This window comes from Tursiops truncatus, chromosome 5 (genome assembly GCF_011762595.2).
Source record: "Tursiops truncatus isolate mTurTru1 chromosome 5, mTurTru1.mat.Y, whole genome shotgun sequence".
NCBI classification, from domain to species: Eukaryota; Metazoa; Chordata; class Mammalia; order Artiodactyla; family Delphinidae; genus Tursiops; species Tursiops truncatus.
This window is the reverse complement of record NC_047038.1, coordinates 22,233,694-22,250,095: the sequence shown is the minus strand read 5'-3', so window position 1 is coordinate 22,250,095 and position 16,402 is coordinate 22,233,694. Positions and strand designations below refer to the sequence as shown.

At 42.4% G+C, this 16,402-nt stretch overlaps 1 protein-coding gene across 4 annotated transcripts in view; it reads right to left on the bottom strand.

Moving 5' to 3' along the window:
• The window catches only part of SEC24D (SEC24 homolog D, COPII coat complex component), a 111,930-nt gene extending 98,744 nt beyond the window's left edge, over positions 1-13,186 (bottom strand). For 2 of the 4 annotated variants that reach the window (XM_019927865.3, XM_019927867.3), the window contains exons 1-3: positions 12,944-13,186; positions 10,607-10,765; positions 2,359-2,488 (exon numbers count right to left, since the gene is read on the bottom strand). In XM_019927865.3, coding sequence (XP_019783424.2) covers positions 2,359-2,488; positions 10,607-10,724 — 248 coding nt within the window. In that variant the 5' untranslated portion in view covers positions 10,725-10,765; positions 12,944-13,186. The remainder of the gene's footprint in view (positions 1-2,358; positions 2,489-10,606; positions 10,766-12,943) is intronic. The other 2 variants (XM_019927868.3, XM_019927869.3) reach the window with 1 other exon arrangement.
• Between the last annotated feature and the right edge of the window lie 3,216 nt (positions 13,187-16,402).

The window sequence follows — 16,402 nt, the reverse complement described above, 5'->3', positions numbered from 1 at the left end:
GCCATTTCTTGGTCAAAACAGAACACTTACAATTGACTTTTTCCCCTATAATTAAAAAAAGGAACTTTAGGTTATAGAATTTATTTAGGAGATTAATCCCACCCAGCAGTAACACTTTGTAGATAACTTTAGTACCACTTACAAGTTTAAGACATTTATTCCGCTTTAGCCAACATCAAAAGACAAGTGATTAGGTATGATTTTTAAGTTTTAGGAAACATTACCTTTGAAGTAGCAACATTTAAAAATAAAACTTATAATTTTTAAATTTAAATCAACATAATGACTCTGAATTAATCACGTTTTTATTCGACAGTTTCGATATGGTAAAAATCAAAAGATTTCTATGATGGGTCCATGATGGGTCCTCTAAGTACAAATGACTCCCTGAAGTGCTATAACCATAGCCAGGTCATATGGGATCTATGCTCTGACAACCCCTGTTATCAGACTGGTGTGGTTCACCTGCACAGTCACTGAGCCCTCTGTGGTTGCACTGAACTGTATACACAGAAATATGTCCCATGAGGCTAGGTAGCCTCACCATGGAGGCTTAGCCTGAATACTAGACTTTTCCATCTTTAAATCCCATTTCCAACCTTTAATTCGCAGTTCAAGCTGAGGCAAGTGAACAGTGGAGGAGGAAGAGATGGGGCAAAATCTGTCAGTGCTTCCCTGGGAATCACAATAAGGCAGATTCCTAAACCGAGCTGAGGTGGGTAGCAACACCGAGCTAGTAGGAAGGGCAAGTAAGAGACCGTAGACTTTCCATATGCAGTGGAAACAGTGCTGATAACTGCTAACATGCATTGTCTTTCATGGGCGCTGTGCACTGTGCAAGGTTTTTTGCATGGATTAGTGATCAAAATCCTCACCACCACACTATTACTGCTACAACTGTGATGAGGAAACCAAGGCACATAGAGGCAGAGTAACTTATCCAGCCAAAACTCCCTGAGCCAAGGGTATCAAACGTGCCCAACCCTAGAGCCTCTGTTCATCACTGTGCCAGACGCTGTGCTGAGCTCACAATCACACAGCTTAGATCGGTCTGATGGCAACGTCTGTGATTTACCTACTTCTAAGCAACCTAATTCAAGTGAAACAAGTAGAAATAACTGAAAAGATCAATCCAATCTAGGCTAATACCGGTGACTCAAATCTTTTCTTAACTTCAAAGTGGCTTTCAATTTTCGCATTTCTTTAAAAAAAAAAAAAAATCTGACTTGCTTGGCAGTTCACAACAATGTACTTCTACAGATTTTCTCCTACATACTCTGGACTGAGAATTCTACTTCCTCATTTCACAAGTGAGGAAAATGAGGTCTAGAGGCCCAGGAACGTCACCAGCATTACAAGGCTAGTGAATTGCTTGAACCAGAGGCAGCGTCTTGGTTCAGGCTTTCTGCCCTCCCCTCGTGCCTCCCCACCATGCTATTGAGGCTAGAGACAGGAGGGGCAGGTCCTGAGTCAGGCCCTTTGACTTCGTGCTCCTTGTTCAAACCACGATCCCATGTAAACACAATTACTCAGTCTCACTCAGCCAGTGATTCCTACATCAACCTTCACTCTGCATCTCAGAGCTACCACGTCAATGGCAAATGTTATCACAACAGACAAGAGCCAGGGAATGTCAACCTCACAAATGCCCTGTCAGTGAATGAACTTGATGATTTAAAACACTCCAGAGGGAGTTCTCCCACTAGCAGGGACTACAGGCTCCTTCAGAGGGTAACGAAATGGCCTCCCCATCAGCAAGGGCCAGAACCCTCCAGAAGGGTTACTCCTCCACCAACCCCAACCTGGCAGCCTGACAACCTGAGAAAGGAACCTGGGAAATGAAGCCTCTGGGTGATCCTGGGAGAAATTCCAACGTAAACACTGTGTACAGCTTGGCACTGGGATTCTCACCAGCAACACCTCACAGGACAAACAACAATGGGATTCCAGCAGGGAAGGTGTGATGTGGACTCCCTTCCCAGGGCACAGTCCTGAGGGGTTGCATGGTCCCAGCATCTCCCACATCTCATACCTTGGCTTTTCCAGGCCTGCCTCCAACTTCTCCCTTCCTTAATTTATAAACACAGATGATTTATTCCCCGTGTTGTTTTTACTATCACCCTGCCTTTCAAGAGTCCCTCACTGGCATCCGTGTGCCTTCCACATCAAATCCACAGGCTTTACCACTGGCCTAACTTCTCTAAATGCTTTGTTTCCTGGCAGTTTTCCAGTAGATCCTTTCGAGGATGTGGGCAGTATCAGGAGGTCAAAGTTTCAATCAACCAACATGCAAGTGTAGAAGGGACTTGTAAGATCATTTTAGTAGATTATACAAATGAGGGCTGGAATCTCGCTCACCTTTGAAGAGGAGGACCTTGGGCATGAGCTCCATTCTGGCCAAACTGATGGGGTCCATGAGGCGGATGGCCCTGAGGCAACATCCCCCCGGGGGCAGCAGCCCCCAAAGGCCCTGCTGGCTTCATCATACCTGCAAGGGAAGGACATGAGTTTAGAAGAGTATGAAAGTGCAAAGAGAGAGGACACAAAGATATTAGGTTAAAAATGCAAAATAGGAGGGGGAGGAGGAAAAACAGGTTAGAACAAGTTCTCCTTCACACTTGCTTTAACCATCTTGCTTACCAATGCCAGGCTGTGGCATCACTATTTGACCATCACAATGATAGAAGAGCAGAAATCCTTTTAACGCTAAACAGAAACTAAAATAGAAGAAATAAATCTTTGCATTTGGTAGAGAGGCAACTTGATGGAACACACTATCACACAAAGAATGCTAGAATACACAGTGAGAAATGTCCATTGGATATCAGAATACAAATCTGACAAAAAAAAACAGTATGAGGCATCACAAAACATCCTAACTCTAATTATGGGAGGAAAAAGACCTCTGAAAATGCCTTTATTTGAGATACAGCAGGAGGAACACGAACGGAGAATAGCATCTGTTTCTCCAATGAATCCAGAGCACGGCCTTCAGAGTTAATAATTTTTCCAGGATTCTCAAGAGTTGAGGGACTTCTCAAGTCATCATGGTCACTCATACAAAATACGGAATCAGGGCTTCCCTGGTGGCGCAGTGGTTGAGAGTCCACCTGCCGATGCAGGGGACACGGGTTCGTGCCCCAGTCCGGGAAGATCCCACATGCCGCGGAGTGGCTGGGCCCGTGAGCCATGGCAGCTGAGCCTGTGCGTCCGGAGCCTGTGCTCCGCAACGGGAGGGGCCACAACAGTGAGAAGCCCGTGTACCGAAAAACAAACAAACAAAAACAAAAAAAACAAAAAAACCCACAAAATACAGAATCACACGTGATTAAGAGATGCTCTTGGCAGTGCCGGCATTTTAATTTATAAGCAGCTCTTCTCCAATAGAGATCTTTAAAGGTTTCTCTTTAAAACCATTCTCAGACATTTTTCTCTCCTTCTTCTAGAGAAATCATGGAAGAGGAGAAAAATCATTGAGCTTGGGTTAGAGCAGTTCGACGCCCCATCTGGCCACTTACTAGCAGATGGATGGCTCTGGGAAAGAAGTTTATCTTTGTGGACCTCAGTTTTCCCTTACTGCAAAAGGAGAGGCTTAGACTAGATTACTTGCGACACCTCTTTCAGTCTTTTAAAAGGAAAAAAAAAGAGAAGAAGTATATTTCTTCTATTTGCTCTCTCTACTTCCATCCTGCTTGTTTTTGCTCCAGGCCATTAAATTTACTTTTTTTTTTTTTTTAATTTTTATTGGAGTATAGTTGGTTTACAATGTTGTGTTAGTTTCTGCTGTACAGCAGTGAATCTGTTACATATATACATATATCCACTCTTTTTTAGATTCTTTTCCCATATAGGCCATTATAGAATATTGAGTAGAGCTCCCTGTGCTATACAGTAGGTCCTTATTAGTTATCTGTTTTATATGTAGTAGCATGTATATGTCAATCCCAATCTCCCAATTTATCCCTCCCTCCCTTACCCCTGGTAACCATAAGTTTGTTTTCTACCATTCAATTTACTTTTGACCCCATTTTCCTCTCTGGCACCACCACCAGTGACCTCCTGGCCGGCTTCTGTGCACTCCTCCATTTGACCTCATGATGGTATTTCATACTCAACATCTCCTTTCTGCTTTTATCTTCTTCTAGAAAGTTTATTCGCTCAGACAGTAAGGGAAGTGACTGGATGACCTTGCAGTAGCCCCGAAAGAATTTCTTACATTGTCACACTGGGTTTGCCAAAAAGTTCGTTCGTTTAATGAATACGTTAATGAATATATTGTTCAATAAAGTTCTTGGTGAAACGAAAAATGTGCCTTTCATTTCTACTTAAAACCGAATGAACTTTTTGGCCAATTCTTTGGAGCGCATGCTCTCAGATGCCCGGGTAATGCAGGATGAAATATAACCAGTGAGGTGGCAGTATTCGTGAATAATATTATTGAAACTTTTACAAAGGTTTCTTTTCTTAAAACAGGATTCCTCAAACTTAAGAAAAATTTTATATTACCTTTACAGTCACAGTATATTTAGCCATTTTCCATATACCAAGAACAAAAACAACAAATATTACTCTTATTTTTACATAGAGTTTAAACCCCAAATCCAGCAAAGTTAGAAAAACATGAGACTTGCAGTCACACAGACTGGAGTTTGTATTCCTCCCCTACCATTAAACACCTGTGACCCTGACAAGATACGTTGTTCTTTCGAAACCTAAGCTTTTAACACTGTACCACGGCAATAATGGCCCCTGTCTCTGTGGACTGTTCTGAGAATTAAATCAGGCGATGGGTATAAAAGCATCCAGAACAATGCCCGATAAATCAAGGTAATCTCTCAAGAAATCTTAGTTTCTCTCCCTGGCCATATCCCTTGCCCTTTTTTTCAAGGATTTATATTCTAACAAGACATATATACCATAATTATATGCACACTAGTATTTTCATTTTTAAAACATTATTTTGGACAAAAGTAGAAAATCTACAATACTAGCACTAAAGCAGTAAACAATCACATGCACTACAAGAAACTAAAGATATTCTCGTTTCTTAAATAAGTAGGTAAACAGCAATTTCATCAACAACCCTCATATATGTCTAGAAAATCAAAAAACTGTCCTCGGAGTTACTCATGTCATGTGTACATGAGATGCACATATTGACTTGTTTCTAAAAACAGAACTGAAACAAAACAAAACAAAACACAGTTCTTACTCAAGCAGAAATGTCATACACCAATCTTACTAAAATGTTCTTTCCCTTTTATTTCTTTAACTTTTTATTTTATATTGGAGTACAGTTGATTAACAATGTTGTGTTAGCTTCAGGTGTACAGCAAAGTGATTCAATTATACGTATACATGAATCTATTCTTTTTCAAATTCTTTTCCCATTTAGGTTGTTACATAATATTGAGCAGAGTTCCCTGTGCTATACAGTAGGTCCTCGTTGGTTATCTATTTTAAATATAGTAGTGTGTACATGTCAATCCCTTTTATTTTTGGAAATTAACTCTATAGCAATGATTCAAACTCACTCTTGTTCACCATACATTCAATGTGCCTCTGAGGCACTAAGAGCTCTTAGGGAAGAGATAACCATGTAAACAATTACAGTGCCCTGTGACGAGTGTTGTAATGTGCAGAGGGACTACCTAACTCTTCCGAGGCGAATCAAGAAAAGTTCAAAGAGGAAGGACTACTTGAGCTGAATCTTGAAGGACAGGCAGGAGTTGTCTTAGTACAGAAACAGGATAGGGGATTCCAGGCAGAAGGCAAAGCTCAAGTGAAGACCTGAGAGAGCATGGTGTGATCAGGGACTGGCAAAAGGTGCGGTGTGAACAGATGGTGGGGAAAGTGGCTGGAGCAGAGATTGTCCAGGTTGGCTGGGGTCAGACTGCAAAGTCCTGGGTGCCATTTGGACTCTATACTCAGGGCAAAGGGAAGTCAGTATCACTGTTATCTGCAAAGTCATAGTCTTTGCCTGGCCACGTCACTGGCATTTTCATAAGTGATCAGAGATAAAGAGAAATCAGGTTCTTTATAGAGCAGTATGAGAATTTTAATAGGAAAGCAAAACCATACCAAGAGAAAGATCTAACTATGCTTATGCTCAAAGAAAAATATCTAAAATCATAAACTGGTCTTTAATGCAGTGACAGATTTTATAGACCAGCTTATTCAATACCAATTCCAATTCCTTTCTGGCTTGCCTTTCTGTATGGTCCTGAGCTGGAAAGATGGAATCTCCATTTCCTAGACTCCCTTATAAACTGGGCTGCCATGTGCTCTAAATTCAGCAAAGCCAAACACCTTTGGGAGACCCTGGCCAGGGGGCAGAGATGGTGGCTCCAGGTTAGACAGGCAGTGGCTGCTGACGGAATAGCCCCATGTAGGGTGCGCACTCTATGGACCGCAGAGTCCCAAGCCTGGTTCTCTGACTCTCTAATATTCTCTTAGCTTCCTGATACCCTTTTACACATCTCTTTCTGCTAGACTGGCTTCTGTTATTGGCAAAAGAACCCCGACCAAAACAACATCGCAGAGAAGCACATCTTGGATTTGGCCCTGGATCTGACAAACTAAAACCAAAATTAAAAGCCATTTGTTAAAAAAAGTTTCTCTAAAATAAACAAAGATAAACTCCCTATTATATGGGCAGAACTGTAATGACTACTGTTCCCGAGGCACTGTGCCTGGTGCTGTACCTACATAAGCTCACTACTTATCAGAAGCCTCACCACCCCCAGAGCCCCCAGCCTCAGTTCCAGGACATCAACAGTTCTTGCCCCTCAGCTTCCAGACCAGTGGTCCTCAACCAAGGGCGATGTTGCACCTGAAGGGACAACAGGCAATGTCTAGGGCTTTTGGTTGCCAGGGCTTGGGGCCGGGGGCTGGGGGAGGAGAGGGAGAACCGGTATCTAATACTAATGGGCAGAAGCCACAGACGCTGCTAAAGGCCCTACAATGCACAGCACAGCCTCCCACAACAAAGAACTAGCTGGCCCCAAATGTCACCAGTGCTGAGGACGAGAAACCTTGCTCCAGAAAGCAGTGTGCCCACTCTGATTCCTTCTCCACACTCTTCCTAATGTGGAGTGTAACTGAAAAATATACACGGGATCGTGACCCTTCCCAGCTTACAATGCTTCAGCAGCACCCCACGGCCCTTAGAATAAAGCCTAAATAAAGCCTTAGTGGCCCCACTTTCCACTTCAGGCACCTCTCACTGCTCACACTCTACACCTCAGCCATGGTAAACCTCTTGCAGGTCCTCAAAAGTGGCACCTCCCCAACCCCAGCAAACTGCCTCCCTACCTGGCCAACTCTCACTCATCTTTCAGGTCTTTCCTTCCAGGAAGACTCCCTTCACCTGTAAGCCTTGGTTAGGTGCACCCACTGTGTGCTTCCAGCCCACCTCTACCTCCTCAAGATGGTGCTTCCCCCGCACTGTCATTGCCAATTTCCTTAATGCATGTCCTGCCAGACAAGTAAGTACTATAAGGACAGAGATTAGGTTCATTTTATTCATTGTCGTATCTCCACAAGTACTTTGCTCACTCAATAAATCTGTTATAGTTGTTATTATATAGCACTAGCATTACACAACAGGCACAAATGGCAATATGGCATCTAAGAAATTCAAACCAAGACTTAGCACTGGCCAGATCTACAGTAAAATAGATATTTCAAGGAACCGCAGCTAAGTTGCCTGTGTCTGTCACACACACACAAAAAATAACAAAAGGATCACCAAAAGGCTAGAAAAGAAGGCACGTGATGACCAAAGACTAAGAGATCTAAGGTCATTCGGCACAGAGAAATAGAGGCTAGGGTAATTTAGTGACCTCCTTAAATCATTAAACAAAGACACCATAATTTACAGAAAGGTAAGTATACAGAGTCAGAGAGCCTGGTATCCATCTGAGAATTGAATAAGGAGAAAGAGGTTTAAATTAAAGCATGAAGGATTTAATCCAACAAAGACAGTTTTTTTTTATTATTGGTAAACACCTGAGTGTTTTGCTGATGAATGCAGCAGCTGGTCATTCACTCATTCGTCGAACATACATTGAATGAAGACCTTCTCTGCTCAGGCACATCTATTATACACAGTATGGTAAATTGTAGTGAGGCTGTACAGGTGTTAGAGAACACAGGAGAAGAGGATTTACAAATAGCTTGATGAGAACAATGGTCAGAAATGCCTGCAAGCACCACACGTGAACTGAGTCTGAAGGAGGAGTGTGAGGTACGCCCTGCTGGGAGGAAGAACATAGAGGCACAGGTTGGCTTTCTGGTGGTCCCGGAAAGGTCTGAAGCAAAAGAAAGTCAGAATTAGATTTGCAGGCTATAAGAGTCCCTCCAGCACAGGGCTGAATGTTTGGAGAAAGGCAGAGAGGGTTAAGAGACCATGTTAGTAATCCAGGTGAGAGGTGGATGGCTGGAACAAGAATAGTGACAACAGGATAAAAAGGAAATAGGTAGAAAAGACACTTACGATTACCCCAGAAGAATTTGGATTAGAGAAGGTAAAAGGGAGAGTTTTTTTTAAACAGTGAAACTTTCTAATTTGGGTAGCTGAATGAATGATAGCTGCCGGGTGAGATACAGAATATCAGAAAAAAATACGTTTTATAAAAAAATACAGAATTATTTTGGACACGATGAGTTTGATATACTATGTAAACAGGTGGGCAATTGAAAATACAGATTTGGAGTTTAGGAGAGACATGTGAACTGGAGAAATAGATCTGAGAGACTAGTACTTTATATGGAACGATACGGTTAAGGGAAAAAATCTAGAGTGAGAGGAAAAGAGGGGTGGAGACAGAAGAAAGAAGGAAAAACAGCACTGCTTACGGGTCATGTAGAGGGGTGGGAACTCCTTAGAAGATGTCCAGAAACCCACCAAGAAAAATAACAAAAGGATAGTGTCACTGAAACCAAAGGAGAAAAGATTTTGTACAAACAAGAGCAATAAACAGTGTCAAATTCAAAAGAGGACAGGAGAGCGTCTACTGCATTTGGTAATAGGAGGCCACCAACCACCCCGGTGGAGAAGGGGAAGGGTGGATGGGGCCCAAGCTATGGAGCAGAGACCACACTGAGCCATGGAGGGGCTGCAAGGCAAGGATGGAGAGTGAGTGAGTGAAGTGAGTACTTGTTTAAGAAGATGGCTGTGAAGACAGGTAGGAAAAGTGAATAATACTGAATGTTATACTTAGGTGTGTATTGGAGTTTGTTGTTTGTTTTCTTGAGGGACCGGGGCATGAAGCTTGGCTACACCACCAGCTCTGTGACCTTGGATAAATCATCGTATACCAGACATTCAGTTTTCTTAGCTGCAAAATAGGGCTAATAACGTCCTGAGTAGCACTGCATGAGGATTAAAGAAAATAATCCACATAAATCTTTTAGGACCAGCTTTTGATACATGGAAAGCATGCAAAGAGAAATTTATAATTATCATTATATATAAATGCTGAGCGGGAATGAACCACCGGACAGAAAGAAACCAGAGAAAGATGGGTTAAATGGTTCCTACAGGATCCAGACCTAGAAATGTCATGGGGAGGACTGGTCCTCAAGAGGAGGATGCCTCATTTGGAGGTTTTTAAAAATTATGGGCAGACTAAGTCATCAGAGTGACTTCCCACAGGAAATTCACAGTCTCACAGCATCTTCTACAGCAAACTGTGCATGGCTGCTACCACCAAGCCTCCCTAGAGGCTTTCCTCACCCCTGGCTGACTCTGCACCCATACATGCTACTCAGCACAGCCTGGATCCTACACACCTGAGTCAGTCTTAGTGAACCCCAAGAGACACTCATTGATTTATACACAGCCCATTCCCACCAAGGATTTGAACTGAATTCCTCAGAATTCCCTCAGAAGTCCCAAGAACTGTCTTACACAAATATTTTTCAGGAATCTAGGATCATCAGAACTGAAACAAGCTCGTATTAGCCTCACTTCTGACTGAAACTTGGTCCCTCAGAGCAGCCCCTTGATAACAGGAGGTGACTTCATCGTGTCAACTGCCTTCAGAGCAATAGCAATCCCACTCCATTACTCCTTTTTCTCCCACCTCTGCTCCAAAGCCAAGATTCCCTGCTGGGTACCATATTTTAAGGCAACCAATATTATTCAATAATGATTTCAAAACAAGGCCATGTTTTTCTTGTTATTATCATCACTGAGTAATCTTCTGCATACAAATCTAATGATATTTTTCCAATATCAACATATGTATATATTTAATATACATATATTTAGTATATATAGTGTGTGTGTATATATATATATATATATATATATACACATACATAATTTGTGGGGTTTTTTAGTGTTTACAATAACCTCACACCACTGATTAATAGCAAGAGCAAGTCTAACAGTAAAAACAAAACACTCAGCAAGTGTCTTTGTTTTCAAACAAACTCATTCTGGTCCATGCAATAACCAAACTAATGAGGTAGGCTTTTCCAAATAATCCTATAATCTCAAGCCATGACCATTCAACTCTTCCAAAGCTCTTTCAGAACATCTTATGTCTCTGAGGCTGAGATTCGATAATCACATATGGGTCAAAATAATGCACTTTACCTGGTGGAGAACCTGTGTGAGATGGGTCCCCATAGTGCCCATAATGCGGTGGAGAAAGGCCTATTCCAGGCTGGGACTGAGAATAAGGAGGTGTAGCCACATAGCCTTGTTGACTCATTATGAAAATATCATTCCAAGGAACAGTTCTATAAAAGAACCCTGCAACAGAAAAAAGAAATTGTTAACAAGTGGGTTTGAGTCACTTAACATTATTAAAAATATAAACACTGTTAATAAATGTTTTTGATGGTTTGAGGAAAGGTACAATTATCAGGTGCATGAGACAGCTTCATATCATACAATATATCATATCATTACCCCCTAAAAAGGCTCTAACCATAGCTCTGTGGAACTCAGCAACTCACTTCTATAGCCCTAGGCAAATTCTCAGGCATGAAATCCTGAATAACAGCTGCCAACCACTTTTTCATTGTAAGACTAAACTGTTTCACAGTCTCTCATAAACGTATCTACTATTTTGGTGCCTTTGGTTTCCACAGCCCCATTACAGCACAGAGCTTGTCACTGGCAATAATCACCTTGTCATTCAATCGACTGACCAGCAGAACTGCCAGTAGTCTGCAATCAGATGTTTTGACTTGTGTCAGTTTAGTGCTATCCTAATTAGTCATTTTAACCAGGCAGTTAAGATAAAGAGAAATCAAAAGTCCAACAAATATAGCAGAAGGTAAGGTGATAATGGACTGACTTTATGAGTCATATATTGATGAAGCCAGGTGGCAGCCTACAACTATTTGAGAGTTGTCAGTGGTTTCTCGGTCAAAGATGACAGACTTTCTTTCTGATTTAAATATCATACCTCTAAGAACATATGCACATATATTTAAGAAACTAAGGAAAAAAGTCCAATTGCATATGTGTTTAGGCACATACACACACAACTCACAAATACAACAGATCTATCTTGATTCTACTCAGAACCCAAACATCAATTTGTTTTAAATTTGTCATTTTCTCCAAGTTTCATAAATAAGAGACATTTCATAGAACTATTCTTAAAAAAAATTTATAATAGAAAAAGCTCTGAATCCTGGCAAGAGAAGTGGGTTTACACTACAAATCTGCCAATACTTGGCTGTGTGACACGGAATAAGCTGAAGAACCTCTCTGGGCATCAGGTCCCTCTTACAAAATAAAGCTTCTAAAAGCCTCTCCAGATATAAAACAATGATTCTATGATTTCTCTCCAGTTTTTTCACCCAGCATAGGAATATTCTTCCTTTTGTTATTTTATGATGCTACCTTTTACGCTAAAAGTTCAGTGCAACCTGCTAAGGTCTGAAATCTATATTCAGGAAACTGCATTCTTCATTTGGTTTCGTTTTCGTATTAAACTCTAAGACTCCAAAATTAAAGCAACGAAGTAAAAATATTATAAGATCACTTTCTTCTCCTTGGAAAAGGAGATCTAAAGAAAGGAGAGATAGGCCTGCTGGTCCACTGTGTTACTGACAATATATTTTCCCTCCTCCCACTTAGCGGAGAGAGACGTGGCAGCCTGAGCTTTGGTCAAGCTCATCCAACCAAGCGCATTTAGGAAGTCAGCAGGAACACACCTACGTAGCAGCCTGTTGCTGAGTGACAGAAAGGAAAGGCAGGGATGTTCACTCCAAAGAGCAGGAAGCAGTCGGGTCCCTCTTAACTGGTCCTGGCAGGAATTTGCTTCCCCACGCAATCCAGTTTGCCACGTCAAACTTCCTCACACGGAGCCCCAAGTTACAGAAACCTGACTCAGCTTCAAGAGGCAACATGGCAGAAAGCCACTTGCCACGAGCAGACCGAGGCTCAAAATCTGGGGAGCTTCAAGCCCAGGACAACCCCCAGTCCGCTGTCACTCGACCATTCCAGCCAAGATGGAATCTGCCCCTGGGCCAAGTTCAGATTTGGACAAATCAGTTTCACTATCAGGCTGTCCCGAAGCTTGAAGATACAGCTGCCAATATTACCATGAAAATTCACAACATTCCCTTCCTCCAAAGAAGGGGAAATTAAGTTGATACGGAGATCAGAAAACCACTGGCAGCGACGCTGGAATACCGTGGCTACTGAGGGCCGTAATCAGGGAGTTAGTTCCAGCATCCCCAGACACAAAGATGGGGGCGGGTAAAAAATGCCCACGCCCACCCACCCCACCCCCAATTATTAAACTGCACGAAGGGGCTAAAGGAGCAAAGTAGGAGGTCTCCTCCGCTGCCCTGCCACAGGTGAGCATCCAGCCTCTGCCCACCCCCGACCCCCGTCCGGGCACCGCACCCCACTCCAGCTGTGCCTGGGGAGGGTCCCGCCGGAGCGCAGCTAGGCTGGGCGAGGCATTACCTGGTCGGCTCCCGCACGCCGCCGGGCTTCCGAGAGCCTGCGCTCTGCTCCCAGTGCCGGTTGCCCCCGGTGACCCAGGTCCCGCGGCGGCCGCTTCTCCCGCCGTGCCTCGCCTCGGGCCGGTGTCCCCACAGGGTGGCTTCGCTCGCGGAGTTGCAGCCGGGCTGGGAACTGCCACGTCAAACACTCTCCCGGCTGCGCGCCCCCGGCGCCCGGGCTCTGACCAGCGGCCGCGCTCCAGCCGGCGCACGCGCACAAACGCCGGCAGGGCGGGGCCTGCGGCGGCGCCCGCCACCCAGCGCGGCACGCGTATTGGCCGCGCGTCCTCCCTTTTTTTTTGTCTTTTTGCCCCTTCCTGTCCGTCTTGTTTGCCTGTTCCTTTCCCTCCAACAGGTCAAAGATTTTAATGCTGTTGCTGAATCATTTTCACCGTGCAGCCCCGTAGGAAGGAGGGAGTTTGTATTGAGGGTTCATTCATTCTTTCATTCAACAGGTTGCAGATTCGGCTGTTCATTCATTACATATTACTTGAGTAACTAGGATATTTCAGGCACTGCACTGCCGATACCGGAAGGTACACGCTTCCTGGATCTCGAAGAGATTACAGTCTAAAGGCGAATCTGGCACGTGTACACGGGCAACTTGATGACGTACTCGTGCGATGCACTAGAGAGGAAGGAACTCCCAAGGCAGCTGTCAGCGCGGCGCAAAAAGGGAGGAAAGGATGTCCCAACTGAAAAGTATGGGAAGACGTGTCTTCACTGAAGCTAGGATTGCTAGATTTCTGTGTATTCCTTCAACGAATGTCTACATATTCGTTGTCTGTGAAGTAGGATGACTGATCCCACCCCAAAATAAGGATCGCTACATGTGTAAGCACCCAACGTTTAGCTCACTGTACTGTGAGAAACAGCTGAGAAAGAAAGGTGACCTATGTGGGACCTGGAACTTGACCTCTCTCTCTAGACTTAAAAATCAGGACCATCCGGCTGCTTTCTCACAACCCCCCACTGCTAAATAGAAAGACCTTCAGACAACCCGAGGTTTGGTGTCACTACCACTTTGTTCAAACTAAAACCAGACCAGTGTTTTGTTTTCAAAACACACTTTCTTCTGGGGTACAAGAAAATGAAAGCTACTTGACAGATTCCTTTAGTGATGAAATGCCTAGGTATTAGTAAAAACTTACATGAGTATGATGCTTCTGCTGAAATGCTCCATGAGTTTTGCAGGCATTTTATGTTGTTCCAGGGTAGTGAAGACTAATGGTCCCTTTCCGCATGTTACTTTTGTAAGATGTTAAGCTGTGATGCCCTGCCCACGTCCAGTTCAACACTGGTCAGGTTTGAAAATCTGCAATGAAAATTTGGTTTTAAATTTGTTTCTTATATTCTCAATATGATGGAAATATTTGATAGAGTTTAGGAAGCTTTGCCTTGTTGAAGCAGTACAACTTGTAAGAGCAATTAAAAAAAAAGTTTTCATATCACAGCCATGACACAATGTAGGAGAGAGTAGAGTCACTTGGAAATAGGAAGTGATGACTTCGTTAGCTTGTAGCTCCTGTAAAACCATTAAATTTGAATTAGTACATTTGTTCTCTCTCCTTACTCAGGGCACCAGGACAAACAACTTGTGGTTTCAGTTCTAAGACCGTTTCTAATTCCTTAATGTTTAAAGCTGGGAGGGATTTTAGAGAGATGGATATTCAACTCAATATTCAGTAAGGTCTGAGTTCAACCCAATCATTTTATAGTTTAATAAACTGAGGTTCAGGAAATTAAGATGACTTACTAGTCTTAGAGTCAGTGGGAAGTCATGCCTTCTGATTCTAATTCCAAAGTTCTTTTCATCTCATATTGTTTTTTCTTTTTGATATTACTCTGATTTGCTATTCTCTATTAACTGGTTCTGCCTTTTTCTCCTGTTACTGCTTTATATTCAAGCTTTCAAATAACTAAAATATTAATTAACCACACAATTCCACCAGTGATTGGAGTTACTAATCAGAAATCTCTTTTTCTGATGACATGGAATTCTGGTTTCAGTCCTGCTTCCCTTCTCATCGACCCCAGTACCCATCCCTTAAGTGACTAACTTCTTACTTTATTCCTGTGGTTGGGCCCCTGAACTTCATTAGACCTGAGGGTCAGCCTGGATTCCCAGCCCTCCTGGGTCTGACCTGAGCTCTTTCCACCTGCGGTCAGCTGCTGATATTCCATATGTAATTAACTTGGTCACCCTGGTAACCATATCCTAATTGAAAGGTGAGGTCACAGGGAATGCCCATGTGCTGGGGTTCTGTGTTCTTAGGGTCTTTCTGTTCTAACTTTAAAAGGAAAAGAAAGAAGAGAGTCAACTCTGCAAAGACTATACAGAAAGAAGGAATTTCCTGACAATACTCAGGGTTCTGTCTGATAGGTGGCCTTTGGAAAGTCAGAATTATGATGCTCTAAGCATTTATGTAAACTAAGAGGTTTCTAATTACAAAGCTACAGTTTGAAGCAGCTTTATATTTTTTTAAAAAAACTGAAATGGCCAAGATTTGGACTATGTTACATACATGGAAGCACAGTAAATTAGGCCAAGTTAAGTGGGGCTACGGGAAAGGGTACATGGTAGGCTGAGTAGCAACCAATAACAGTAACAATAGAGTTCAGGTGTTCTACAAGGGCCAACACCAACGTGTTTCTGGAATTACTTTTTTACAAATAACAGCTTTATTGAGATATAATTAACAATCACCCATTTAAAGTATACAATCCAATGGTTTTTAGTATGTTCACAGAGTTGTATAGCCATCACCACGATCAATTTTAGAACATTTTCATCCCTCCTCAATAAACTCTATCCATTGGTATAGTAACTCCCCTTTCCCCCCTACCTTCCTCATTCCACAGTCCTAGGCAACCACTGATTTACTTTCTGTCTATAGATTTGCTTATTATGTACATTTCATATAAATGGAATCATATAATACGTGGCCCTTTGTGATGATCCTTTTACACGTTCATGTTGTAGTATGTATCAGTATTTCTCTCCTTTTTATTGCCAACTAATATTCCATTATGTGGATATAGCACATTTTATTTATCTACTCATCAGTTGATGGGCATTTAGGTTGCTTCACCCTTCTGGCTATTATGAATAATGCTGCCATGAACACTTATGTACAAGTTTTTGTTTGGATATATGTTTTCATTCCTCTCGGGAATTTAATTCCCAAATCAAATTAAAAATGTACTTAAAAAAAAAAAACAGACAGTCTGGCTCCAAAGGTTGTGCTCTTAGCAACTATGCAATATTGTCACTCTGTATGAAATTTTATTTTTAAAATAAAATATGCAATGCAAACCACAAAAAAAAACAAATTAAAATTGAAATCAGTTGAGAATATAACTCACCAAAGCTGATTCAAGAAGAAACAGAAAAGAAGTTAAACACAGAGCTACCATATGA